Raw genomic sequence first — 26646 nt, forward strand, 5'->3', positions numbered from 1 at the left:
CAGATACGTTCAGAGGGTAGCCTTGTGGATGGCCTCAGAGCAGGCCAGATGGAACAGGACAGAACCAACCATGTTGACGGCAATAGATTGAGTCCATTTCTAATACCACAGTCTTCTCACGTCTGCCAGGCAGAGCCTTCTGCAGTAAAGGTACAGAACGGGAGTCCAGCAACAGAGAGGTCTGAAGTAGAAGTAAATGGAGACCACAAGCCACTATTCAATAAAAGCAACTTTGGAGTGCCCCATCCGAAGGGAAGTCCAAACAATCGTGTTAGCCCAGACCTTTTACAAGAAAAGAAAGTATATTCCAAGTATATGCAAAATGGTGGGATCAAACGCACTTTTAGTGAGCCCTCTCTGTATGGACTTCATGAGAGCAAGAAAGTGAAACAAGATAAAGAGATAAATGGAGAAAAAACTGAGCCAGAGGACAATAGTGAAAAACCAAGTGTCTCCAATTGTTACAGTGAGAAGAAATCTGAGAGTTTTAAAAGACAAGAAAACGAAGCTTCAGATTTGATACCGTCTATAAGATACAACAGCGTTGGTTCAGAAAACCCTCATGACCTTCTGATTCAGGATGAGCAGGAGCAGGAAAATATTCATTGCCATAACAAGGACATTGTCTTACTACGTAAGAACAAGGCAGTGCCAATGCCTAATGGTGCTACAGTTTCTGCCTCTTCCATGGAAAGCATGCATGGTGAACTCCTGGAGAAAACACTGTCTCAATATTATCCAGAACATGTTTCCATAGCAATGCAGAAGAACACATCTCATATCAATGCCATTACCAGTCAGGATACTAATGAATTGTCCTATGAGACAACATATTCATCCCATACCTCAGGGCAGATCACTTCCCCACAGACCTCAAACTCTGAGCTGCCTCAAGTGCCAGCTGCGGTGGTTACTGAGGTCTACAACACAAAAGACTCCAGTAAACCACCAGGTAGCTGTTCACTTCAGAAACCAGATCTACAGCTACAGCAACAGATTCCAGGCCATGATACTCACCAGTTACCTGTAGGAAACAGTAATATTCATGGAAGCATAGGGCAGATTCTCAACCAAGACCTCTCTCTAAGTTCCAGCAGTAACCTGCAAGCTCAGAGCACTGCTCTGGAAAGGTACTCTGAGCAAGCAGAAAATAATGGTGCTTTCTTTACACAGAACTCAATGTTTCACAAAGATTCCTCCACTGCTCCTGCTCCAGAAATGAACAGTGCACTGTCTGCCGCGGTGCGAGAAGGACACCACTCCTATGACAATAGGTGTGATGAAACTCTTCCTGGGGAGATAAAAAATGAAGGGCAACAGGAGGGACCAATGTCAGAAAGTCCCAGCCTCAGCCAACAACAACTTCAACCTCAGCAGATCCTTCTGCAACAGGCACAAATGTCACAAGATGTCAGTGAAAGCAACCCGCAAGCTGCTGTGGCCACCTCGATTCCGCAGCGCCCTGAAGGAGAGACGCTGGCGTCAGAATCTCCCCTCCAAAACCTGCACGCACACAGAAGTGAGGGTGAGTTGCAACAACACTATCAGCATTTCCCAGGACAGAGAGAACCTGAGACTCCTCCTGACAAAGAAAAGGACCAAGTGAAAGAGCCTGTACAACAGGCTCAACATTATTCAAAACCAGCCTGGATAGAACTGGTTTCCACCCAGTTCCGCCAGGGAGAGCCTCCCCAGAAGCCCAGCGAAGCATTATTGCGGTCAATTCTTCAGTACCAGGCAAGCACAGCCCAAACAGTTTATACAAAACAGTATGCTGGAAGTCCTGATTCATTAAAGGGGCCTTCGGGACAGGCCCAGAGTCAGAAGATAATGCAACAGGAACAATTTCCTCCACTGTACAAAAGCGAGAGCTCTCAGCTGCAGCCGCATCCCCCAGCTGACCAGCAGCTGCCGTTCCAGAAACACTCACCGCAGCCACAGCTCACAAAGGTGGATTCCCTTCTCAAGTCCCAAGTGCAGCAACACCCTCCACAGCAGCTCCATTTCCAGCCAAGATCAGAACAACCTGAACAGCCTTTAGGGGCCCCCTTGAAACAGCAGCACTTGAATCCCCAGCCAGGGGAAAACGGGCAATTCTTGCATTCACACATCTTGCAACAGATGCTGCAAAAACAGGCACATCCAGGGCAACTGCCATGCAGTCCACAGCTAACCCCAAACCAGCAGCAGGCTCCACAAATGAAAACTAAAGACCTGCCCCAAGCTGTACCCCACCTCCAAAGCAATGCTGAGCAGCCTTTAGACAGGATGTCCTTCAATCAACTTAAAGCAGATGAATGTTTCCAAACTGGGAGTAAGTATGCTAAATCAGCTGCATTCCCACTGCCTAACCCTCAGCTAGGTCTGGAGCAGGTACAGACCATGAACAACAAAGCTCCCCTTTACACTCAGAAGGCAAATGCCAGTCCCCAGCACCCTTGCCCAAACAACAGACACCTGATTTCCGAGAAGAAAGGGAACGCCGCAAATATGGAACACTTTGGAGCCAATAAAATGCAGGACTTGCAGCATGTGCAGTATTTTTCAAATAACTTGACCGCAAAGCAAGATGTGAATCACTGTTTTCAAGAACAAGAACAACAGACACAACAAGCCTCAGTTCTGCAGCTGCCACCCCTCCAGCCCTCACAGGGCTATGGTGCTAGTCTGAACCAAGACCTCCCGAGCAAACAAGCTCCACAGATCCCTCAGCAGTACTTACCACACGGCCAAACTGCCCCCCATGCCCAAGAGCAGAGAGGCTGTCATTTGCAGTCCCAGACCCCTAAGGATTTTCAAAAGCATGCTGCTCTGCGGTGGCATCTTTTGCAAAAACAGGAGCAACAAGCATACCAGCAACCCAAAACTGAGATTGGTCCCAGTGCAGCACGCAAGCCTATAAAAATTGAGGCTGGCACAAAGTCTAATGTCTGCATGCGCCCATCAGCTGGGCAGCTGGAAAACAAAACGTGGAAAAAAACAATTAAACAAGAGAATCAGCACTTTGGCTGCGAGAACACGCAACAAAAGAGCATAATTGAGACAATGGAGCAGCAGTTAAAACAGATACAGGTCAAATCACTGTTTGATCATCAGACTTTTACTCTCAAATCACCCAAACATGTGAAGGTTGAAACAGCAGGCCCTATTACCATCCTCTCACGAAATACCAGTGCTGCAGATTTTGACACTCAAACCCCAATCTTAGATCAGCAAGCAAACTTGTCTGCTGAGAAAACCCCGACCAAAAGAACAGCTGGAACTGTTCTCAATAATTTTTTAGATTCACCTTCCAAGTTACTGGATACGCCTGTAAAAAATTTATTGGACACACCTGCCAAAACCCAGTATGATTTCCCATCTTGCAGCTGTGTTGGTAAGTGCTGAGATGTACTAAAACCGTAATAGTTCACAGGAAGGAAATGAGCCTTCAAGCTGGGATCACAGAGTTAGCTGGATGTTTTTGTTGGAAGATTTTTTTGGGGGTTTTTAAAGAACAGGAATTAGTGAAGACTTATAAAACTGGGATTTTACACACTTATGCCTACTCCACTTACCAACCCTACACAAGGCCCCTTTCTCATTATTTCATAAAGCAATTACCTATTTGATTTTTCAGTCAGAATGCTTGTGGCTTCAGATCCATTCTCCTTGAGCAGCAGACATGTAACAACAACATACTGATAAAAAATAGGTCATAACTTTATGACCTAATTTATTTGTCAAGGTTAGATACAGCTTTTAAAAAAACTACCCGGGTCCAAAACTTCTTGAGCCTTGTGGGCATTTTTTGCTCTAACAGTGAAATTGTTGAAGTTTCTCTTAGTAAAGCATAAGAAAAAACAGATGTCAGACTATTCCTCACTTGTTGCAAGAGTTTATCCTCCTTTTCAGGCATTTGTCTCCTGTAAGGCTAAAGAAATCCACAGTTTCATAGAGAAGCTACACAAGCAGCACCAAAAAAAGCAGTGGGGAGACCCTTGTTGTTGCTTGATGGCAAATCCTGTCTCTAAGAGCTGGAAAAATATAGCAGAGGGAAGCAGAGTGACAGGCATGGTCCCTAGCCCAAGCTTTCATACAGTACTGACACTGCACATAGCCAAGTGTAACAGGCACTTTCAGGCTCTACTGCATAAACTATTCAGGCTGAGACAAAAGCTTCTGCACCAAAAATGAGAAGAAGAAAATAAAAATCCTTGTTACTGTTTCAGTTACTAGGATTTTGTATTGACTATAAAAGAGGAAAGTTGAATCAATTCTCCAAAATGCAAAATGGACCTTTTTGCTTTTTTGAATGTTGGGGCTGTGTCTCAGAGATGATATGTGGGAACAAAACTAGGAAGTAGTGTATATCTAGAGCTCCCAGGAAGAACTCTGGAAGCCAGTTCCTTGCTCTTCCTTGTTTGATAAGAAACAACCTTCAAAAGATAGGGTTTTTTTGAAAACACAGTTGTCATTTTTTGGGGTTTTAAAATATTGTTTCTTCCATATAGTTACCACAAGTTTTTCTGGCATTTATTTCCTTATCCTCACTTTTTTTTTTTCCTACTGAAACCACTAAGCAAACTTAAGAACTTATCCTTCATTGCCATTTTAATTCTTCAGCCCTAGCAGACAGTAGGAAATATAAGAGTATGGAACTCTCTTTGAAGAACCCAGTGGCACAGCATAATCTATAGGTTTATTGCTCTGTCTAATCAATATTGTCCTTAAGAAGATTAAATTAAGCCATTCCCCACTGACACATTCATATTTATACCATGCCTTCATCGTGCTTCCAGAGGCTGGCTGTCAAGAGCAGCACCACCCATCCAGCCTGTGGAGTTAGCATGGCAGAAAGCATCAAGTCAGCATTCAGACATCAGCCAGCACAGCTCCACCATCTCCTAACCCCAAGCAGGGCCTGCCCATTTCTTTCACACAGCTGGAGCCTGCTTCCGGGTATCAAACCAAACATACAGCATGTGTTGTGACTGCTGATATGGTCCTACCTACACACAGAAAACTGAGGCCACATTCATGGCATACAAGGGTTTTTACCAGGCCTTGGGCATGATTTTTTTCAGCAAACTCGGGGAGCGGATGGGTCATTTTGCAGTCTTTTCATGGGTGGCAGGAATTCTCTGTGTAACCTTAGTGGCCAGTTTTTCAAGCTCTAAGTTCCTGCACTGTAAAAAACAAATACAATACAGCTCCCTAACATCAATATTTACCACTGTTATTCCATTTATCCTCCTTTCTATATACTGCGAGAGGAGGAAGTGGGAGAAGGAGAAAACAATTGTTTGCTGATAACAGGAAAATGCCGATTTGAACGTCAGTGTAGAGCCTGAGGTGTGGAATAAGTGTTTGTGCTAGGGAAAAGCACATAGTCCCATTCACAGCTGTTTGCAGGATTGGCCATTGCTTTGCATGTTTAGTCCAAACTGTGTGGGCAAAAACCGGAGACATAAGTGTTTGAAAACTGACCCCAGCCCATGCAGCAGTCTTCTAACAAGCTAGAGGTAAGCTTTGTGACATTGTACATGAAAGAACTAAGCTTCAAAGTAATAATCTTTATTTTGTTTTAAACAGAGCAAATTATTGAAAAAGATGAAGGTCCCTTCTATACCCATCTAGGAGCCGGTCCTAATGTGGCAGCTATTAGAGAAATCATGGAAGAAAGGTAATTAGTGCAAAGGCACGGAGCAGATTAACTTTTATCCTTTTGTGGATGTCAGAATTTTTCCAGCTTTTGCACATAAAGAAACAAACAACTGCAAATCAAGTAATTACTTGTAGGTTCAGCTACTCCAGCGTTGCCAACATTACGCACCCTGCTATTCAGCAGAGAGTCACAATATTTGACAGGGCTAACAGCCTGCTGGCTGGCACGGGCTGGGCCCTGGCACACACATGCCAGCAAACCCAAGCCGGAACAAGTTCTCCCCAGCCTGCCAAGCAAGGCAGCTGGCAGGGGCTGCAAAGGCAGGCATGGAGCTGGTGCTCCCTCCGGCTAGGAGAATGCCAGCAGAGAAGGAGGATGAAGAGCAGAATACCAAATTTCAGCATGTTTCCCCTCACAAAATTACTAAATGTTTAAATCTCATTCATTCATTCATGTCCAGAGGAGTGCCACCAAATTGCTGGATGGAATTTCAGCCCAAGAATCGATAAGTAGTGTTCTGAGAAAACATTCCCCTGCCTTGGAGTATTGCACAAACCCAGTCTTATCTTGATTATGGACAATCCCCTCTCATCATGTTGCATCATGTGGTGTATTTATTACATCAATGCTAACCAAACCAGGAATTTTTAAAGGCACAGAAAAGATATATGATATGTGCTGTTTAAAAAGATGAGTAAGCACAAACCCCACCAGCCTACCTAAGATACACAAATTAAAAGCTGTCACAAAAGTGACTTCTGCACTGTGAATTCTGCATTACTTGTAGCCAATAATGACCAGATTTTTAGAGGTATCTGGGAATTCAGTTCCCCCCTGAACAAAGAGGCAAAAGAAAAACTATTCAGTTAAGTCAGAGACAGATGGGAATTTGATTTGTTGGTACCTTAGAAATCTGGACTCCACAATAGCAGTGAAGCTCCAGCTAGTTTCAGCTGGAGCTTCAAAACAGCAAGTGGGCATTATTGCAGTGCTGGGTCTGAGCTAAGGAGCACCATTTCTTAGCAAGGTCTGTTAGCTTGTGTTCATTGCTGCACAACCATGGGGCACTTGTAGCCTATTAAATCCTTCAGATTAAAACCTAAAGTGTTTTCTCTTTCTTAGCACCTCTTTCCCTGTGACTCTTATGGCTACTGGTTTGCCCCAGTAATTTTCAGCTTGGGAGCAGCTTGAGTGTATGTAAACTACATAAATCAGCTTCCTTCTGGGAAGGAAGTGAACACTGATTCTCTGAAGAAATTCTTTACCATATGTTATCTCCAGAGCTCTCACAACTGGTTCTTTAATATTTACAAATAATAAATAAAAGAGGAAAGTCATTCATGTTGTAATGTCAATTAGAGAGATGACATTTTTTCTGGTTTTTTAAATTGGAAAGTAATTTTTCACTCTTAATATTGACCTTACTTTTTTTCTTTTTTAATTTAATTTAATTTCATGTTGGTAGAAGGAAATTAGGAGATACCATAGCCAAAGTGCAACTAATCAGCCAGGTTCAGCAGAGTATAGCAGCAGCCAATTGAGCAATGGCTAGTGTTCAACTGTACGGTATGAACTACGAAATTCTCTGACTGAAGAACTCCAGAACTCATTAGTTAATTTTGTATCCCTAAGTAAAAAAACCCCAAACCCTTCACTATAAAGATACTCTCAAGCATATACGTTCAGTTGGTGACATTAATCACAACTCAAGCACTTTTAACCTGGCTTCCCATGCATGTGGATTGACTGGTAAGGTATCAGCACTGCTGAAGAAGCCAGGATTTGGATTTAGACTTACAATTAATATTTTAGCTATGCCAAAACTAATTTCTTGCAGAATCCATAGCAGATACAGACATTTTACCTCTTCCTTCTTCCAATTCCTACTTTTGCTCAGTGAGATTTGCTCTAGTTTTAAAGCCAATCAGCTTTGGCCTGAAAGCAAGCATGACAAACATCAGGTACTAATTCCTTTCTGACAGTTGAAAAAACCTGGGAGGAAGTCCATTTAATTTCCAGTATGTAATGGCCAACATATTTCTACAGAGGTATCCACACAATTGTCCTGCAACCAGATTAGAAAACTGATAGAAAATATTAAGATTTAAAAATGTTTTTTTGAATGTTGTTAATTAAAGAAAAAAATAAATACTATTATCCAAGCCTAAGCAGGAAAAAGTGACCTAACAGATGCCTGCAGAACATGTGTAGTACAACTTCATTTTGTTTGTATAATTTCCTGTGCCATTGAAACTTCACTATGAGATCACATCTAAAAATAAGCATTTTCATTTCCTTTACAGGACAAAAGTTTAAGTACAGATACTGGCCCTTAAATATATCACCAAGATTTTAGTGCCAAAATAAGAGGAAAAAGGGTCAAAAGTCCTTAAGGAATCACTAAATGGCTGCATAACAGGAATATACCTTGATTACTCTGCTGGTAAAGGCAAGGAATAAGGAGACTGATTTAGACAGTCCCCACGCTTGGCTATTAAATGTTAACAGCAGTGAGTGGCAGAATTCCAGATGGTGATGGAAGTGCAGTTTGCCCAGTGCCCAAGGAGCAGCCAAGTGGCCAGGGTGGCTCAGTCTGTAACACTGAGGCCACTGTGTGCTCCTGGGCTCAGCAGGTAGGCAATCCCAGAGAAATGCCTGGAACTGGCTCAACACATCCAGCACTTTTTTTATTGAGTCAAAATATCCTTCACGTGGCATTTGCCACATATCTCCACCTGGAAAGTGGATCCTCTTTGCTCTGGCAACAGCGCTGCTTGAATATGGAGCTAGATCCTGCCTTGAGAGTGTAATCCCCTTGTTTGAACACTTCAGCAAGAGCTGAGCTTGCCCACCTTGGCTGCAAATAGGCACACATATAGTGTTATTTGAGGCACCTTGTGATCCTGTCTGGAGTACAGAAGTCGAGTAGAAGTAAAAAAGTAACAATTTATGAGAGGATTATAAAGTTTAAAAAATAGATATGGAGCAAATTAATCCTGACTTAACTGATTCACACTAAGCCAGAAACCAGCACAGAAAATTAATAAAGTGACTGTTACATGCCAGCTGTTCCCTGACAGTTTAATTATGCACATTTCACAGAAATAACTTCAACCCAGAAATTAAAATAAAAATATAAAATTCTTCACCAAAATAAGGAGACTTCTTTTTTTAAAAAAATTCACTTTTTAAAATGTCATCTATAACAAATGCTCTAAAGAAATGTCTAAAATATTTGGTAATAATAATGTGATACTGATAATTTTTACCCATCTGGGATGTATTAAAGACATTTGCCTTTCTTAATGTATCATTCCACCACTGTAATAAAATCATTAAGACAAACCCATTGCACATCTTTCCCTGTAATTCATAGTGCTTATTTTTCTAAGATAAGACCGGCAAATGTGCTCCATGTTTTCAGTGTTCACACAGAACCACATGAATCTGCTTACTGTACATGTTTTTGTTTTGTTTAAGATTTGGACAGAAGGGTAAAGCTATAAGGATTGAAAGGGTTGTCTACACTGGGAAAGAAGGCAAAAGTTCTCAAGGATGTCCAATTGCTAAATGGGTAAGTGATGTAAACAAATTAATGTAGTTCGGTATGATGGTTCATGTGGCTGACAGCAGTGACATGTCCTGTTAACTGACACTAGGAAACTTCAAATAGCTCAGCAGCAGCAGTAATATGGGGTGCCTGTAGCCTGCTGCCACCCTTCTCTCACTCCACTGACTTGTTGCATGGAGAATAGCAAGAATAACATTTAATTCAAAGGTATGAAAACCTAAGAAAAAGAGCATGTTTGCTTAAAGTTTTGCACCACCTGACATTTTCACTGCTGTTTAATTTTAGCCTACAAATAAGTCCAGTAAGTGCACCACTGTTATGTCTTTAAAACCACCTCCCAGCTTGAGAGAGGTGTTAGGACATCCTCTCAGCAAACACTGTCATACTTTGGAACAAATTACTGAGTGGTTGGGATTGCTGGGGAAGGATAGCATGAGGAAAAACGAATGCATTATAGTTTTTATGCATGCCAGACTGCACCCTTTTTAGGAAAAGCTTCTCAGTGTTTATGCTACTGGAAGGACACTTTTATTTGAAAAACATCTACTGCTTTCCTCTTAACACTGTAATATTTGTATGTAATAAGAGGAGGTCACAAAACTGTGAGGCTGGTTATGAGTATAGCTGGTTAAGTTTGGAAGGGAAGGGGAGAGAGCTCCCTTGTCCAGTTATTTAGTCCCTTCCTTACTGCCTGCCTTTGCCTGCGTGCTTCGTGCCCTAAGACAGGTGTCCACTACCCAGCTCTGTGCAGGGAGACACCTCACTGCTCACTTCCTCGTGCTCACCAATTAATCTGGGCCACACTCCTAACACAGATTCAGGAGAGGAATCCTGCTTTTACAAAGCTGGTTTCCACCACCACAGCTTTCCATGTCATCGGTCACCCTAAAGAGTCAGCTTCATTAAACTCAAAGAGTGTTTAACAAAGAGTAGCCCTGCCATATCACAGTGAGAAAAACAGACTGAACTGCCAGAAGCAAAGAGGAGGATACAAGCAGAAGTAAGCTCCCCAGACGCACAGTAATGCTGAGGTTTCCCTCTCTCTTGCTCTTCACATTAAGAATGGCATCGTTTGTGTTGGGGCTCTGGGGTGTGTGTTGCTGTACATGCAGGTAGTCCGCAGAAGCAGTCAGGAGGAGAAGCTGCTGTGCCTGGTGCGCGAGCGAGCGGGACACACGTGTGAGACGGCCGTCATCGTCATTCTCATCCTGGTCTGGGAGGGGATCCCGACCAGCCTGGCCGACAGGCTCTACTCGGAGCTCACCGACACCCTGCGCAAGTACGGCACGCTCACCAACCGGCGCTGCGCCCTCAACGAGGAGTAAGTGCAGCAGGGCTGTGCTCACCAAACCTGCAGCTCCATCTTCAGACCCAGCTCCTCCACTCATGCTGTTACCCTGAAACATCTACCTTCCCAGCTGTTTCATGCGGTTTGGAAACCCACAAACTTTGTGGGAAACCCAAAGTAAACATTCTTATAAATAGGGAAAAACATTTTCTCAGAGTTGTGAACCATCTCAATATATTTAAAAGAAGATATCTCAGCAGGAGCCAGGATAGCTGATACCTCAACATTGAAATAAAAGCTGGGTGCACTAAAGCATACTTGTGTAAGCTGACACAGACCAGCCTGAATTTAAAGATATTGCACTGTATGTCTTTCCCATGCCTTTCTGAGAGACAAGAACATTTAGACCAAAATTACCACAGCTATCACTGTATGTTACTTTGGCTTCATGGGTAGAGTCATATTTCAGGCATTATTGCTTAGCCCCTGACAGAGGGCTCCCACATTCCTGCAGGGCTGTCAGCACAAGGCCATGAGGCACTATGAATATCGGTACCTAACAAGGCACCACACAAACTTACCCTCACCCAAGCAAAGCCATGTTTCTCACACAAGTGTAGAACCCCCGAAGACCCTGCTTTGTAGCCAGGGAATTATTCACTCTGATAAATTCTTCTGTTATGATGTGTATGTCTCCCTCTTGCAATTCTACATTATTTACTGGTGGAAGATTATCCACACTGCTGGTTCCCTGGAGCGCTGTCAGAACGCTGATGGCCACTGCCAGAGCACCACAGGGAGACCTGCCTGCTGCTAACAGCTGTGTTCTCTTATCTTTTAGACGGACTTGTGCATGCCAAGGGCTGGACCCTGAAACTTGTGGTGCTTCATTTTCCTTTGGTTGCTCCTGGAGCATGTACTACAATGGTTGTAAGTTTGCCAGAAGCAAGATTCCAAGAAAGTTTAAGCTGATGGGGGATGACCCAAAAGAGGTTGGTATCCATTTCCGACATTAGCTTCATTTGCAAAGAAATGTTTTCTGTTGCTCTGTAAATAGAGATACAGTACAAGAGAGCAGGGCCCGAGGCCTCCCTGAGTGCTGTACATGTAGGGTAATTAAATAACTGCCAGTCAAAACCAATTGATTCCAGTCACTGAGCCAGCTGAATTGACTGTCCAAATTCTGACAGCTGGTAAAAGCCCTGAGACTTGAAACCATGTTTGCAGGCTTTCACAATTAGAGGAGAAGGCATGGCCTGAATAATTCTGACTGTGTTAGGCCTGCAACTGAGCATTCCCCAGTGGGACAATGGAAGGGTTACCAGCTAATGGCACATAACACTGCAACTGGGAACCAGAGCAGACTGGTTCAATGGAGACAAACATGATGAAACTCTGAGATGACAATAGGAAGAAGAGGATAGGAAGACTCATTCTACATACAGTCCTGCCCCACTGAATGTTTCCAGACTGGGCTCTGTGTTACAACAAACTGGTGAATGTTTAAAACGAGCCAGAGTAATAAACATTGACCTTAGCCTGGACACAAGATACCCTGAAGCTATGACTGCAGTGACTCCTGGACACCTCCAGCAAGTCATGTGAAGCTCCAGTGGCCCAGTCTGCTTTCTGGCAAGGATGTGCCAATTTAGTCCCTTGCTTGTGCACTGGCATGCTAGTTTCACTGTATTCTGATGTCTTACACAAACCCAAGCATTACTCTCTCATAATCAGAGAGACAGATAATTCCACATCCTACAGCCTGTGCTGAAAAGAGTGCACTGTTCAGAATACCATCATAACTAACATACAGGTTTTCCTGCCCACTGCTCTTCTACAGCACCAAGAACTACAGAACAGCTCTCCTCCATACATGCTGTGGCACAAAGCCTTCTTTATCAGTCTGCAATCCTAAACTACCTACATTTCTAAGATGATACCTGGCCAGAGCACACCAGGGCACTCTTCCAACTTGCATTCTTAGATTTACTTCCTAGGAAAGCCAGATTTATGCAGGAAAGAGGGCTTTACCCTCCAGTCCTGGTCCCAACGTTAGGGGCAGCCAAAGCATGCATCCAGACCAGGGATTGGGTTCCATAGCACAGACACAGTTTACAGGCAGCACAAACAGAATCCTCACCAATAAAAACTAGAAAATACACTAACAAATGCTAACCTACAGGCCATACAAAAGTTCCACATTGTGGCAGCAGGCATGAGGTCACAGCAAGATATTTTTTGACAATTTCATGTCAAACCAAACTAGGATATTGTCCCATAGTAGGGAATGCAAACTTTCAACACACCAAATGCATTCCTCTCTGAAACCTGTTTTTTCCCAGCTCTTCACATCTTCCTTCAACACAAAAACTCCTAAAAACAAATATGCCATTCCAGTATGCCACCATTCTGTATGCATTTAAAATTAAAGATATGATAAACCTCATACAAGTGAGGTTTTGAATTTGGGATTCTCATCCTTATATGATGGTAAACAACTCTGGAATATGTTTTAGATTTTTTTTTTTATTGCTTTATTTTGACAGTGTGCAATTTAGAGAAAAAAGGAAGTGTGGTCATTCCCACCTCCATATCACCAATTACTAGACACATCCATTCATTGCTTAAGGATTGGAAGGTTTTTGAAGGCTGCAATATTTAAATACTTTGAAATTTCTGCATATAAAAATATTTCAGTATGTCAAAGTGTTGTCGTCGCAATGTGCAAACCCCTTAAATTAGCCATATTTACTCGGATCATTCTGATGTTATTTCTCTCAAGCTTTCTGAAGAGTATTATTTTTTCCACAACTCCAAAAAGGAAAATAATGAGGATTATCACACTTAGATCTAAAACATATCCATGTTGAAGAATGTGATTTTTCTTAATATAAAACAAATTAGGAGTATAGTATATGGTGTTATACTGCAGGTTTTCCACTACACTGCTATAACTGCTCTATTCCTTTAAAGGCCTTAGAACAAAGAAATTAAAAGGAGATTCACAACAGTCACTGTCTAAACACCAGTGATACTGGTTCATGCCTTTACACAACAGTCCTTACACACAATTGTGTAAAGACCCCAACTTGTTGGATCCCAGATGTACAGTATGGAAGTGTCATTGAACCCTGTTTCATCTCTAACAGGAAGAAAAACTAGAATCCCATTTGCAGAATCTGTCAACCCTGATGGCACCTACCTACAAGAAGCTTGCACCCGATGCATATAACAACCAGGTATGATGGGGGAAAAAAGGAATATGAGCAGTCATGGAAATAACCTGGTTTTTAACATACTTCCCAATGCTTCAGCCTTGCACCAAACCATCACATACATTTTGTGCTAACATTTCTTTGATATCAGCATGAAGACAAATAGAAATGAACAACGTCACTTAAAATGCTCTCACAAGTAAAACTAGCAGGATTTGGTCCACTAAATAGAATTAACCTTTTCAGCTACATCAACGCGATAAAATTATTTCACTCTTCAGCTCCAAAATACAAATTTCTTGATTTAGCATGAATTACCATCCAAACCAATAAAGCTGCTGTGTATATGGCATGAAATTGGCAACAGTTTGTACTCAAGTCCTGAAGCCACAGTTTCAGCTCTGCTCTCTCAAGCAGTAGATGAATTTAGTTTTCACCAAAACACCCTTTGTAAACATGCTTTTAAAGTGAAGTTCTATATTTTAATACACTCAGTCCTGTGTATGGACTCAAGTGCCTGCACCAGCCTTCTTGCACGAAGGGATCTGTTCTCAGACACGTTCAGAGCTCTGAAGAGTTTCCCACTGTGGCTGTGTCTCATCTACATTTCATTACAAAATATCTTTCAGATAGTTACACCAAAATTTGACAGCACACCACTTGCAAACATGTAACTGTTGACCTTATTTTCGTTGCTCAGGTTTACCACTGTTAGGAACATTCACAGAACTTGAGTCCCCAAACTTTCAGCATCTACCGCAAACTGTGACATCATCCTGCTTTCCGATTGACAGCACGGTACAACCAGCACAAGACAGATTCTCAGCTTTAACAGAAACAGTCAATTAACAAAAAACTGTCCATTATTATCTGCTGTAAAATTCACTCCTTTACTGTGTACTTAGTAGCAGCTAGACAGGGTAAGCAGACTCAGTGCAGACTTACCCAGTTTCACTTACCTGATCTGATAATGTTTGGAGACTCATTATGGAGAAAACTGTGGCTATGTGCCCACTAGCTGTGGTTATCTGTCCAAATATCTGGGAGACATTCTGCAAGAGAAAATAAGAAGAGAAAGAAAAGAAAAATGAGGTGGTGAACAATAAATTGTTTCTTTGCTTGGGCTGCTTTTCTTTTCCCACAAAAATTCACTTAAGAACTTTTCTTCAAGTAAGCTGTGGTGCTGCCCAACGTTTGTTGAAAATACATGCTTTTACAAGTTTCAATTTTTACCTTATGTAATAAGGCATGTATATAGCTTGGCTTATTTCAGGAGTTTCATATAGACCTTGTATTTGTGGGGAAACTGTACTTGAGCTACTGCCAGCGGCTTTAAAGGGAGATGATTGAGTTCTAATTTGTATGATATTGTAAAAGGTTCTAAAACCAAAAAAAGCACTAAAATCACATTTCAAATGCCTAGATTTATTCTAATCCAAATCTGGACCACTTCTGGATTACAACCAAGAACTGGAAAAGGATTGTTTCCCAACTGGACCAAACAGAACATTTCGGAGAGCAGCTAAACCCATATAGTTTGATCAGACGATTATAGTCTGGCTAACATTTCAGACTGCTCACATTTAATTCCAAAGAAGTTTACACAGTTTTCAAGGTTTTTTTTCTGGTCTTGTTTTCAGATTCCAGGGAAGTAAATAATCCAGATTCGAAAAATAAATGTCTGTGAGCAAACTAGACATATTTTTAGTGATTTTGAATGAAGACTTGGCAAAGCATCTAATTTGACCTTAACTTAAAAAGGGATCCATTAAGTTCCATTAAGTGTAGATGTTCCATGCATTCACTTGAAAGGCTCAGGAATTTCAGAAAAGCATTTTATAAATGTGGTTTCATTTTTAATTTCTGAAATAAAATATGAAACCATCATTTTTCTAAGGCTTTATCTTCCATTACAAAATCCTTTCTTTTTGTGTAAGGTGTGTTAATGCATTTTTGAGTTCTTTGTAAAGCTCCTTAATAATGACTGCATGGGTACAAAGAAGTGTCTTGACTGAATTCTCTCTCTTTTTAGTCAGGGTGGTTTAGATTTGTACTTAAGCTAATGAAATACATGTTTAGCATGCCAAAATATTACAAATCAAAAAGCAAATCATTATTTTTCATTAAATCATTCTGGAGTCAGTTTTGTAAAGCCATTTTCCCTTAATAGCTTGGTATGCTTCCAGTCTACACAAACATATCACTCTCAGAGTGCCAGTCACGGAAACCATGCACTGCATTTGTCATGTAAAAACACCAACCCCTGGCAGAGTAATACACAAAGAAAAGTATTAGTGACTAATTTCACCATCATGCCAGAGACTGAAGGTACTAGGGAACAAAGCAGCAAGGAATGAATCATGGATACAAACCAGCCATCTAATTGCTGTAGTTTATTTGCTTTCAAGATGTGTTTGTTGTCACCTCCAAGGCATGAGGGAGACTTGCCCTTTGTCACAGCAGAGCATTCCTTGTGCCCTCATGGAGCACGCAGCGAACCCTGTCCTGTCTCTGCAGATTGAGTACGAACACAGAGCCCCCGAGTGCCGCCTGGGGCTGAAGGAAGGTCGCCCATTCTCTGGGGTCACTGCCTGCCTCGACTTCTGTGCTCATGCTCACAGAGACTTGCACAACATGCAAAACGGGAGTACTCTGGTAAGTCTGGGATGTGTAGCAGCCTCCTCACTCGAGCATTCAGCTCCTGGCTTCCATTCATTATCTTCTCTCTGTTTAAATTTATACTGCATAATGCAGATCAGTAAAAAAAAAACATTAGGCAGTAACTGAGCTAAGTTACTACCCCCTATACATTTTTCTTTCACATGAATGAGACTTACAGTGTATTAAAGAAAGGTTTAACACGGCCCTGGTAGAAGAGAAACTGTGGAGACAATGGAAAGAAGGTCCCAGCAGCACTGAAATGCTGGGACAGTTCCTATTTATCCTCCTGAAATCCTTCTTTTTCTAACAACTTTGGATTATATCTTCTAATAAAATAAAAGTAGAAACAAATAACTTCTCTCTGAGAGAGAGTTTTGGAAAATTTGGATTTTATTCCTGCTTTGGATGAGCAGAAAGTCTGCTAGTCCATGTACCCTTGACTCTCCTCAGTTCTGATTTCTGGTAGGTACAGCAGAAGTTCTGTAGAAGATACTAGAAAAGCAAGCTGGTTTTGAATGTGCATTGGATTATTTCTGTAATAAAACAGTGGGGCCAAACATAGGAAAGAATACTCTTAAGGCTGTAATTAGAAGCAGCTCCCTAGATTCACAGTGCAGCTCTTATTATGACCAATGAGAGTATCTGCCTTTTTAACTCAAACTGAATTTTTCCTGTTTCCAGGGTCTGACTTAACTCACAAGTTAATCACCCCTAATGTACATTTCCAGCTGAGCTTTCTCTGCAAAGCTGGGACAATTATTTTGCTGCAGAATACATCCCTATCAGCACCTTTTTCCACAAAGATCCTCTCAATATCTGTTCTAGCTAGAACTAATACAACAGGCTCGCTGCAGTAACTCCCCTAAATCTTGTTATTAACATTACAGTTGCACTGTGAAGGGGGTGTGAAGTACAACACCAGTGTGCTATATTGCACATTCTCTCTAACAGGTAGCTACCTTGTGTATTGTAGTGAAAGAATCTTCAGGTGAGTACCAAGTCCCAGATTCCACTGCTTTAGCTCTCTAGCCATGGTACAATGGATCACAGAGTTTATTTCACATGAGGTTTCTCCCTAACTCTACTGTTAATTTGAGCACAAGTAAAAAAAATAGATATCTATACACCTTCTGTTTCTTTTAACACTGTCCAACAAAGTAATGGAAGAAATTAAATTTGCAGGCTTGTTGTGATATGCAAAAATTGCACAGAAACTTACAGTTTACAAAGAGATTGCCAGATGCCAGCGCTGACAGTATCAGGGCACAACGCAGAGGTGGAGTTTCAGATCTCTAATACACTTTCCTAACAGGTTTGCACACTGACTAGAGAAGACAATCGTGAAATTGGCCAAACACCAGAAGATGAGCAGCTCCACGTGCTCCCGTTATACAAAGTCTCTGATGTGGATGAGTTTGGAAGCACTGAGGGCCAGGAGGAGAAGAAGAGGAATGGCAGCATCCAGGTCCTTACGTCCTTTCGACGAAAAGTACGGATGTTAGCAGAGCCCGTGAAGACCTGTCGGCAAAGGAAGCTGGAAGCAAAGAAAGCAGCTGCAGAAAAGCTTGCCTCCTTGGAGAATGGGTCTAGCAAAGCTGAGAGAGAGAAGTCTGCTGCAGCACGCAACAAGCAAGGCACCTCTGAAGCAGCGGGTCATGCAAAGCAGCTGGCAGGTAAACACAGGAATCTGAGTGGGGTCAGCAGTGGTAAGCATCCTACAAATCAGGGCCAGTTATAATCAGCCTCAAGAAAACCATTATTTTCAGCCCAAGAATGTAATGAAGTAAAAAGGCAAGAGATTTATTGAAAGCGAATATCAACATTATATAAATACTAGAGTGCCAAATGTGGTACAACTCCAGAGAAGAAAAAATAAAAAAAAAAGTTGCAATGAGAAATCCTTTACTGTTGGATAATTAACACTTGTAGAAATCTAGAAACAAACTCTGCTTGCCATCCAGCATATTGAAAAGTTATGTTTAAAGGACTAGTAGAGCTAGAAGCCATGAAGAGAAGTTGTGGTGTTGCTGCCAAAGAATGACTTACACATCACTCAATGTCTGCCACTGTTACAGAGCACCTCCTGATTTCAGGAGACAGAAGCATAACCTCTTTACCACTATTTATACTCTCTGCCTCAAGTCCAAAAGCAAAGCAGGCTTTCCACAGTGGAGTAAGAGTTTATGGCAGTTCTCAGCAGCAGATTTGAGAGTCCTGAGCAAAGGAGTTATCAACCTATTTTATTGTTGCAGCAGTTCTCGTAGAGAGGAAAAAAGTGATACATCTAGGGCCACCCAGAAGGTCACTGAAATACCTATGAATAGAAGTCAGCTGTCCCATGACCCAGGCAAGGGTTGTGACCATTAAATGATGCCATTGCACTTTAATGAATGTTATTTTTGCACTCGTGTCTTCAGTTAATCTCACTTATTACTGCGCTGCTCTGTCTACCGGTGAATGTTGGTTTTAACATACTGCTAGGGACATTTCCTGGAGTCAGTTCTATTCATGTAGATGAGAAGAATTATTTATTCTTGGGGAAAAGAAAGTCACTTTGTGCATGGCTGTTTGGGAGCACTTTGATGCTCCATTTCATGGGCTACTTAAAAGACGATTCAACTCTTTGGATTTTGTGCATGTGACTCTGAACAGACTGCACTGTCCTCTTTTCCCCACTGCCACTAGCATCTGGTCTTGTTGGACACATGCCAAAAAGGAAGAGTAGCCTTAGTATTTATTCAGCTTCTTAAAGGATGGTGTTTGAGATATGAGACAGGGAGCGTCTGTTAATGAATCTACTTTTCTTAGAAATTTCATATGAAGTATGTAATTTGTTGGGTGGTTGGTTGGTTTGGGGCCTTTTTTTAAAAAGCCTGTTTGTTGTGTGGTTGTTTGTTTTTTCCTTTTTACATCTACAGATCTTTTACGTCTTTCAGGACCAGCCACACAACAACAGCAGCAGCAGCAGCAGCAACATCCACAGCGCTCTCTCCCTAACAACCCTCAATCAAATCCCATTAACTCTTACTCGGGTTCAGGTTCTGCAAATCTCTATGGAAGGTTGCCTAATCCAGCCAATGCTTATCCAAACTCTTCGTACACTTCAGATCCATATGGAGGGTCCAATCCCGTGAACCTCTATCCAACCTCATCACAGTCTGCGGGGTCTTATTTGAATTCTTCCAGTCCCATGAACCCTTATTCAGGATCTTTAAGTCAAAATAACCAATATCCCCCCTACCAATGCAATGGAAACATAGCTATGGACAACTGCCCCTCTTACTTGGGCTCCTACTCCTCCCAGCATCAGCACATGGACTTGTATAGTTGCCAGAGCCAAGACCATATGTCTAAACTAAGTCTACCACCCATTCAAACATTATACCAGCATAGGTTTGGGAATAACCAGAGTTTTGGTCCCAAGTACTTGAATTATGGAAACCAAAATATGCAGATAGACTCCTTCAGTAATTGCACCATAAGACCAAATTTACACCACGTAGGGTCATTTTCCCCTTACTCAACTCATGAGGCCAATGGCCATTTTATGGAGGTTGCCTCAAGGTTAAAATCTAATCTGAGTAATCCAAGCATGGATTATGCCTCCATGAGTAAAACAGGTGAACATCATCACATGCAACCCCCTCCACATTTATCACATGACTACCATTCTGCTCCAACTATGTTTAGTGGTCCCCCTAATTCACTGCATCTCCAAAATAAGGATAATGAAATTATTTCACACGCAGTTAATGGTTTGTCTAACATGCTTCCAGGTCAAAACCATGACAGGACTACTCCCCAGGGTGGTTTAGATAAAACTGACGTGCTGAATCCAGAAAAAGCAGAGGATCCCGATGAAGTCTGGTCAGATAGTGAGCAGAACTTTCTGGATCCAGAAATTGGAGGAGTGGCAGTTGCTCCATCTCATGGGTCAATTCTCATAGAGTGTGCAAAACGCGAGCTCCACGCAACGACTCCCTTAAAAAATCCCAACAGGAACCATCCCACCAGAATATCCCTTGTATTTTACCAGCACAAGAGCATGAATGAGCCAAAACATGGTCTGGCTCTGTGGGAGGCGAAGATGGCTGAGAAAGCAAGAGAGAAAGAAGAGGAATGCGAGAAGTACGGCCCAGACTACGTGCCTCAGAAATCCTACGGCAAAAAAGCCAAGCGGGAGCCCGTGGAGCCCCACGAGCCCTCTGAGCCAACGTACCTGCGCTTCATCAAGTCCCTGGCACAAAGGACACTGTCGGTCACCACGGACTCCACCGTCACCACATCTCCATATGCCTTTACACGGGTTACAGGGCCTTACAACCGATACATCTGACACCTTGGCTGGTTACCTCATTTGAAAAAACACCTTGTGTCTAGGGTAGTGGTGCTTTAGGTTTCATGGAAGGCAAGGGTGGAGAAGGAAACAGTGTTTTTACAGAGCTCATCGGTGGAAAAAGCCGCGGCACACCAGCAAAAAGAGGTAAATCTCACTAGAGCACTTGTTTTCCACTGATTTTTAAGTGGTCACAGATGGCACGTAGGAAACAGACCAAAGCATCCTATGCAAAAAAAAAAAAAAAATTACAAACAGAAGAAGAAAATAAAAGGAAAAAACCAGAGAGAACACAACAAAAAAGTGTTTCACAATTTACAGTGGAAAACACTGGCTCTATTACTGAAAGAGATAATCTGCAAATGGATTTTTTTTTTCTTACAGTTTTTCACATCTGTGGCCACATTTAATGTCATCAAGTTTGCATAGTCATGGAACAGGAGCAAAAACAACCCTAAAAAAATAATACTGTAGTATTACAACTGCAGGAATCTTAAAATAACATCTGGTGCTGAATCTATGATGTACTGAAATACTGGAATTATGGCTTTTTAACATGCAGTTTTTACTGTAATCTTAATAGTATTTTGATTTTATTTAACAAAGTAGATAAGACAAAGCAAAACACTGAATTTGTTTGAATATTCTAAAACCATGGTGCTATCCAAGAGAATGGTGTCTTTATTTTATCAGTGAAACAGTTAATGCCTTTATAACAAAATGTCAATGATGTAGTCAAATGTTCTTCAGCAACAGGGAGGACCTTTTCATTCATGTATGTATTGAACTTACCTGGTGTTAAAATAAGCTTACTTTTTAACATATGGGAATTACAAAGACCTCTGGATTTTGCTCATCCAGTCAAGTCCTAGAAAAGGACAATAAAATAGAGAGATATTTTTTTTTAAATAGTGTTTCAAAAGCACTTTGTCTACCTAAGCTTGGCAACTTGAACAATGCTAAGGTACTAAGACATTAAAAAAAAAAAAAAGAAGAGTTTACTTTGATTTTAAAAATGCAAAGATAATTTTTTTAAACTAAAAAAGCTTTTAAATACTTTTGGTTTAGCCATGCATCAGCTAGTGGGCTACATATCCATTTTTAATACAGTCAGTTACGGTAAAAATGGGGCTTACTGGATATAAGGGAATACTTTAGTACACAAAACACATTTTTTTCTGGTGCTCATCTCACACAGCTATACTGTAAACTGTTTTCTACAATTATTATGACAAGTTCATTGCTCAAATATATACAGTTTTAAGGAAAGAATTTTATATTAACCACAGGTAATAATTAGCAGCATGCAACAGACTACACCTAGTTAGCTTGGGCTTCTGCTGTTTCTAGAGATCTGTGTGCTCCCACTATGGAATGGCAGAACTGCTTTTGTGTTGATAATTATGTACATTGTGGTGCAAGTCATTTCTCAGTGCAAGTGGCCTCTTTTGCAGAAAGACTGAGCAGACCGATGCCTACACAAGATGAATGAAACAGGGTTAGTTCTGTGCGATTCCGTTGATTCATAGAAAAAAAAATAGGCAGCTGGCTTGCTGTGGTGGTTTTAAATCATTAATTTCTATTAAAAAAATTTAAAAAGCAGGAGAGTTGTATAATAAATTAAATTGTAAACAAAACTTTTTTTAACGCAATGCTTTAGTATTTTAGTACTGTAAAAATATTAAATCTATATATATTTGGGTTTTGAGCTGAATTCACATCATGGTGCTACTCAGCCTGCTACAAATATATCATAATGTGAGCTAAAAATACATTAAAAGGTTTGAGTGATGTTCCTACTTGTCATATACCTCAACACTAGTTTGGCAATAGGATATTGAACTGAGTGTGAAAGTTTATATATTGTATACCATCTTTTTCCCCCAACAGCCTTTGAAAAAAACAAACAAAAAAAAAAACTAAACAAAAAACTCTCAATACTTGACATTTTAGCAAGTATAACTTGAACTTCAACTTTTTTTTTTTTTTTTTTGGTTCTAAAAATTCAGGGATATTTCAGCTCATGTTCTCCTATGCCAACGTGTCACCTGTGTGTATGTAAAGCTGTTGTAGGTTAAATATATTATTCTTGGGTTTTTTGTTTTTGTTTTGTTTCTTTTTTCAGGGATTTGATGTTTTTCTTTTGAATCCCTTTTCTTATTTTTCTTGTATATGTATTGTGTAACTAAAACTAATTTTGTAAATTCGTTAGCTCTTTTTATTGTAACAGAAGTGTTTAAGAGATTTAGAATGTTTTGACTGTTTCAAATTATTAAACAAAAAGAAAGTAGAATGCACTGAGCTGATTAAAGGGAAAAATGTAAGGCAGGGGTTTGGCAAGTGACTGTTTGCTAGAGTTGTTCAAGTCACTCTCTAAACAAGGCTTCTTGGATACTGTAATTAATAAAATAAAATATAAAAAGGTACAGTCAGTACAAGGGCTTCCCTAAACATGCAAACCTCCATGTCCCAGCTATATCTTGTGCAATATACTGTAAGATTATGTTTGGTCAAAAAAAATTCTATACAACAGAATCACAACCTAACTCAAGTAAATCAAAGGAGGCCTTTGGGTTTAACGGTCAAATATTTATTACAGCAATTTTGGGTTTTCTCAGTCTGTGACTTTATCCACTCATTGAAACAAAAGTTTTGCCTTTTTGGGAAAAAAAAATGATGGTTCTATGTCAGATTAAGTAAATCATTATATATTTTCATCTTTTGGTGATTTTTTTTTATATCCTATCTAATTCATGTAATCCATAGCAGATGTTTGGTTAATATGCCGTGCACCGTCATTTGCCAAACTGCTGGCAGCAGGAGCAGGAAGCTTAGCTGGAGAATCAGTTTTGTATTGTAAATACCTGAGCTGTAATTTTTGGTGTACAGGACCCTGCCTCAGTTGGAATGAATGACAAAGCAGACAGAGTTGCTTGTATAGGATTATCAGGTCGATTATAGCCATACTTGAAGATGCTTCTGAGAGTTGTCAACTTTACTTGAATGAATTTTTCATCTTGATTGACGCACAGCAGTATGAAGTTCACTTCTAAAGCTAGTGGTTAACTTGTGTAGGAAACTTTAGCAGTTTGACACTAAGGTAATGAACTTCTGTGTGCATTTTCTATGCTTATGTTCTACTTTTTTTTTTTACTTTAGTTTCATTCATTTTCATGAGATGTTTGGTATGTCTATAAAAAGAATCCAAGGATGGTTATAAATACTGTAAGTATTGTAATGTAATGCAGGTTATTTGAAAGCTGTTTATTATTATATCATTCCTGATAACGCTGAGATGTGGGTGTTTTTAATAAAATTTATATTTATTTAATGCACTCTAAGTCTGTCTTGCAGAAACTTGTCTTTCCTTGTTATTTTTGCCAGCTAACAACAAAGCAGGCATAACGCTCAAACAAAGTGTATCACTAGGGACTTCAAAACAGGAAACCTAGACATCACATTTATTCCTAGTTCTGCTTTGACTCTTACTTCCAATAGGTTGGGACACAGGCTGCTGAGGCCAGGCTACTGCTCCATAAAATCTGTGTTTACAGGGAAGGAGGGAGGCATTTTTATGGGCAGGAAGAGACAGTAGAGCTTCACTGCAGTTTTTCCATTGGTGTTTGTGTTCACAAATGAATATGGCATATTCACTGTGCCAGTGCCTTCACTGCTCAAGTAACAGCCACAAATGCACGCCTAGCAGAGGCAGGACAAGGGGGAGACTCCAAGCATTCGTTTGTTTGGGGTATTCAGCTGTACCTGGTTAAGCATTTTTCTACTTTATTTCAAATCACTCACAAATGGTGGGAGGCTCCAACAAATAGTATTGTGCCAGGGGAGGACTAGATTGGATGTTAGGAAAAATTTTGTCACCCAGAGAGTTGTAAGATTGGAAAAGGCTGTCCAGGGGAGTGGTTGAGTCACCATCCCTGGAGCTACTCAAAAGACTGCGCATGTGGCACCTGGTGACAGGGTTTAGTGGTGGACTTGGCAGCATAGGTTTACAGTTGGACTTAAAGACCTTAAGCAACTTTTCCAACCTAAATTATTCTGTGACCAAGAAAACCTCAAAATCATTAAAGCCAAACCCCTCGGGTATAATCTAAATCAATCACAATCTAGAGAAAAGAAGAAGCAGTAAGAAAATGTCTGAATCAATACCAGGACATACATTCTTGGAGGCATCAGACAAAACCTTGTTCTCCTGCACCCTTTAACTTCAGGGGATATCAAGACTGAATTCTGAAACAGCCTATTCTGTGGGAGAAGACAGAAATTGCTCTCACCACAGTTGCAAAATGTTTCTGTGACAATAACAAGAATTCTCAAGCTTCCTTTTTTGAGAGCCTGAGTTTGTTATCAGCACTGGTCCCCCCATCTGTTGGGTTTTTGTGGTTGAGACGACCCTCGAGGTATTACAAAGTCTTTTTTTCCCAGCCTCACAACTGAAGGAGTTGAGATTTGTCAGTTCTGCTTTTCAAGGATGGTTATTTTTTTCTTATCTGTTACATTCTCTGACCTGCTGAGACCTGTCCAGTGGGTCGGATTGTGGCACAGTGACTGCCTTTGTGGTGGTGTTAACTTTTTATACTACAAAATATGTGTACTTTATTTACAATAATTTTCCAATACCTATCACTTATGTTAGACAGTCTGTCTCTACGTTAAACCAATCAAAAAGTGTCACCATCCCAGCAGAAGATGGAGGACAAGAAGAAGGAGAAGGACAGGACACACCAGGATTCCTCCATCTTTCTTCTAGAACCCTCATTCTAAAACCCCCAAAGTCTACTTTTTCACCCTGTGACAAATTAACTATCATTATTAAATGATAGTTAATTAGTAATAAGAGTTACTCAAACTCTTGTGGTTTGTAAATCTTCATATAAAGTTGGTAATTGTTTCCATGGACTAAAATCGAAGGCACAGGTGTTTTTGATTCCATGCCAAGGTCCCTGAGCCCCTTGCCAGGGTCTCAAATCACCCAGAGGAGCCAGAGGAATGTCCTGGGTCCCAACACCCATCCATCAACTCTACAGACACTGGAAAGCCCCCCTGCTATGCACATTCAGATCAGTCAGTGTCTTGGGAACAGTGATTTAACACTCCACAGTCTGCAATGTTCCCCCCAGCTCTCAGAGTATTCCCAGATGGGAATGTCTTGAGGCAGGCTAGCACCCTGCAGCAGCCAAGTGCTGCCCTTTCCTGTGCACAGGTGCATGTTCCTGCATCAGCCAGCTGAACAGACGGATGCACTGGCTTTAACAGAGCTCTCTCAGCCCTTTAGCCTTCCTTGGCAAAGAATCCTGCCATTAATGAACATCCCCACTTGTGTCTTTCAGCATAATTTCTTCAGTGCACTTTTAGAGATCTCATTCCAGAGGTGCTAACATCGCACAACGTGCTCATAGCCAAGACCCAGAGAAGTCAAACCAGACCTTCCCAGGACACTTCTGCCAGGAACACAGGCTCTTCCTGAGACTTGGGCAGTTTGCTGCTGTGCCTCAGGGGGCCATAACCACTCACTGTCACCACCCAAACCACTGGCTGGAGCCACCATACAGTGGTTACAACTGGGAAGGCCCAACTGAGCATCCAAATAACTTCTGCCTCACCTTTTCTCTTCACTTCCCTATCTGTTCTGTCATTTCTCACCTTTTGACGCTCACAGAGAGGACAATACAGCTTTTTTATGGGAATGACAGGAAAGCCTGTGGTGAGAAGCCAAACCAGGGTGAACAAACCCCAAGCAAAAACTAAGAGCAGCAGGTAATGATGCTCTTATGGAAAAGAGCATCCAAAATATACGGAGAAGTATCCAACAAAAAAAGGATGTGAGGAAAAGTACAACAGATTTCTCTTGGAGAAGCAAAATAACTTAAATAAGACAGGGATTAAGTTGTGGGCAATGGTAGTTTTACTATA

General features: G+C 41.1%; 1 protein-coding gene across 2 annotated transcripts in view; it reads left to right on the forward strand.

Annotated features, from left to right (window-relative positions):
* Window positions 1-24049, forward strand: part of TET2 (tet methylcytosine dioxygenase 2) — a 71143-nt gene extending 47094 nt beyond the window's left edge. Inside the window, exons 2-10 of one of the 2 annotated variants that reach the window (XM_054293606.1) lie at window positions 4-3376; window positions 5575-5665; window positions 9128-9221; window positions 10331-10539; window positions 11348-11498; window positions 13656-13745; window positions 16239-16376; window positions 17695-18055; window positions 19301-24049. In XM_054293606.1, coding sequence (XP_054149581.1) covers window positions 4-3376; window positions 5575-5665; window positions 9128-9221; window positions 10331-10539; window positions 11348-11498; window positions 13656-13745; window positions 16239-16376; window positions 17695-18055; window positions 19301-20718 — 5925 coding nt within the window. In that variant the 3' untranslated portion in view covers window positions 20719-24049. The remainder of the gene's footprint in view (window positions 1-3; window positions 3377-5574; window positions 5666-9127; window positions 9222-10330; window positions 10540-11347; window positions 11499-13655; window positions 13746-16238; window positions 16377-17694; window positions 18056-19300) is intronic. The other variant, XM_054293614.1, reaches the window with a different exon arrangement.
* The last annotated feature ends 2597 nt before the right edge of the window (window positions 24050-26646 follow it).

Source organism: Melozone crissalis, unplaced genomic scaffold, assembly GCF_028551555.1.
Source record: "Melozone crissalis strain CALT ecotype California unplaced genomic scaffold, PUWL_Pcris_2 ptg000006l_1, whole genome shotgun sequence".
Classification (NCBI taxonomy): Eukaryota; Metazoa; Chordata; class Aves; order Passeriformes; family Passerellidae; genus Melozone; species Melozone crissalis.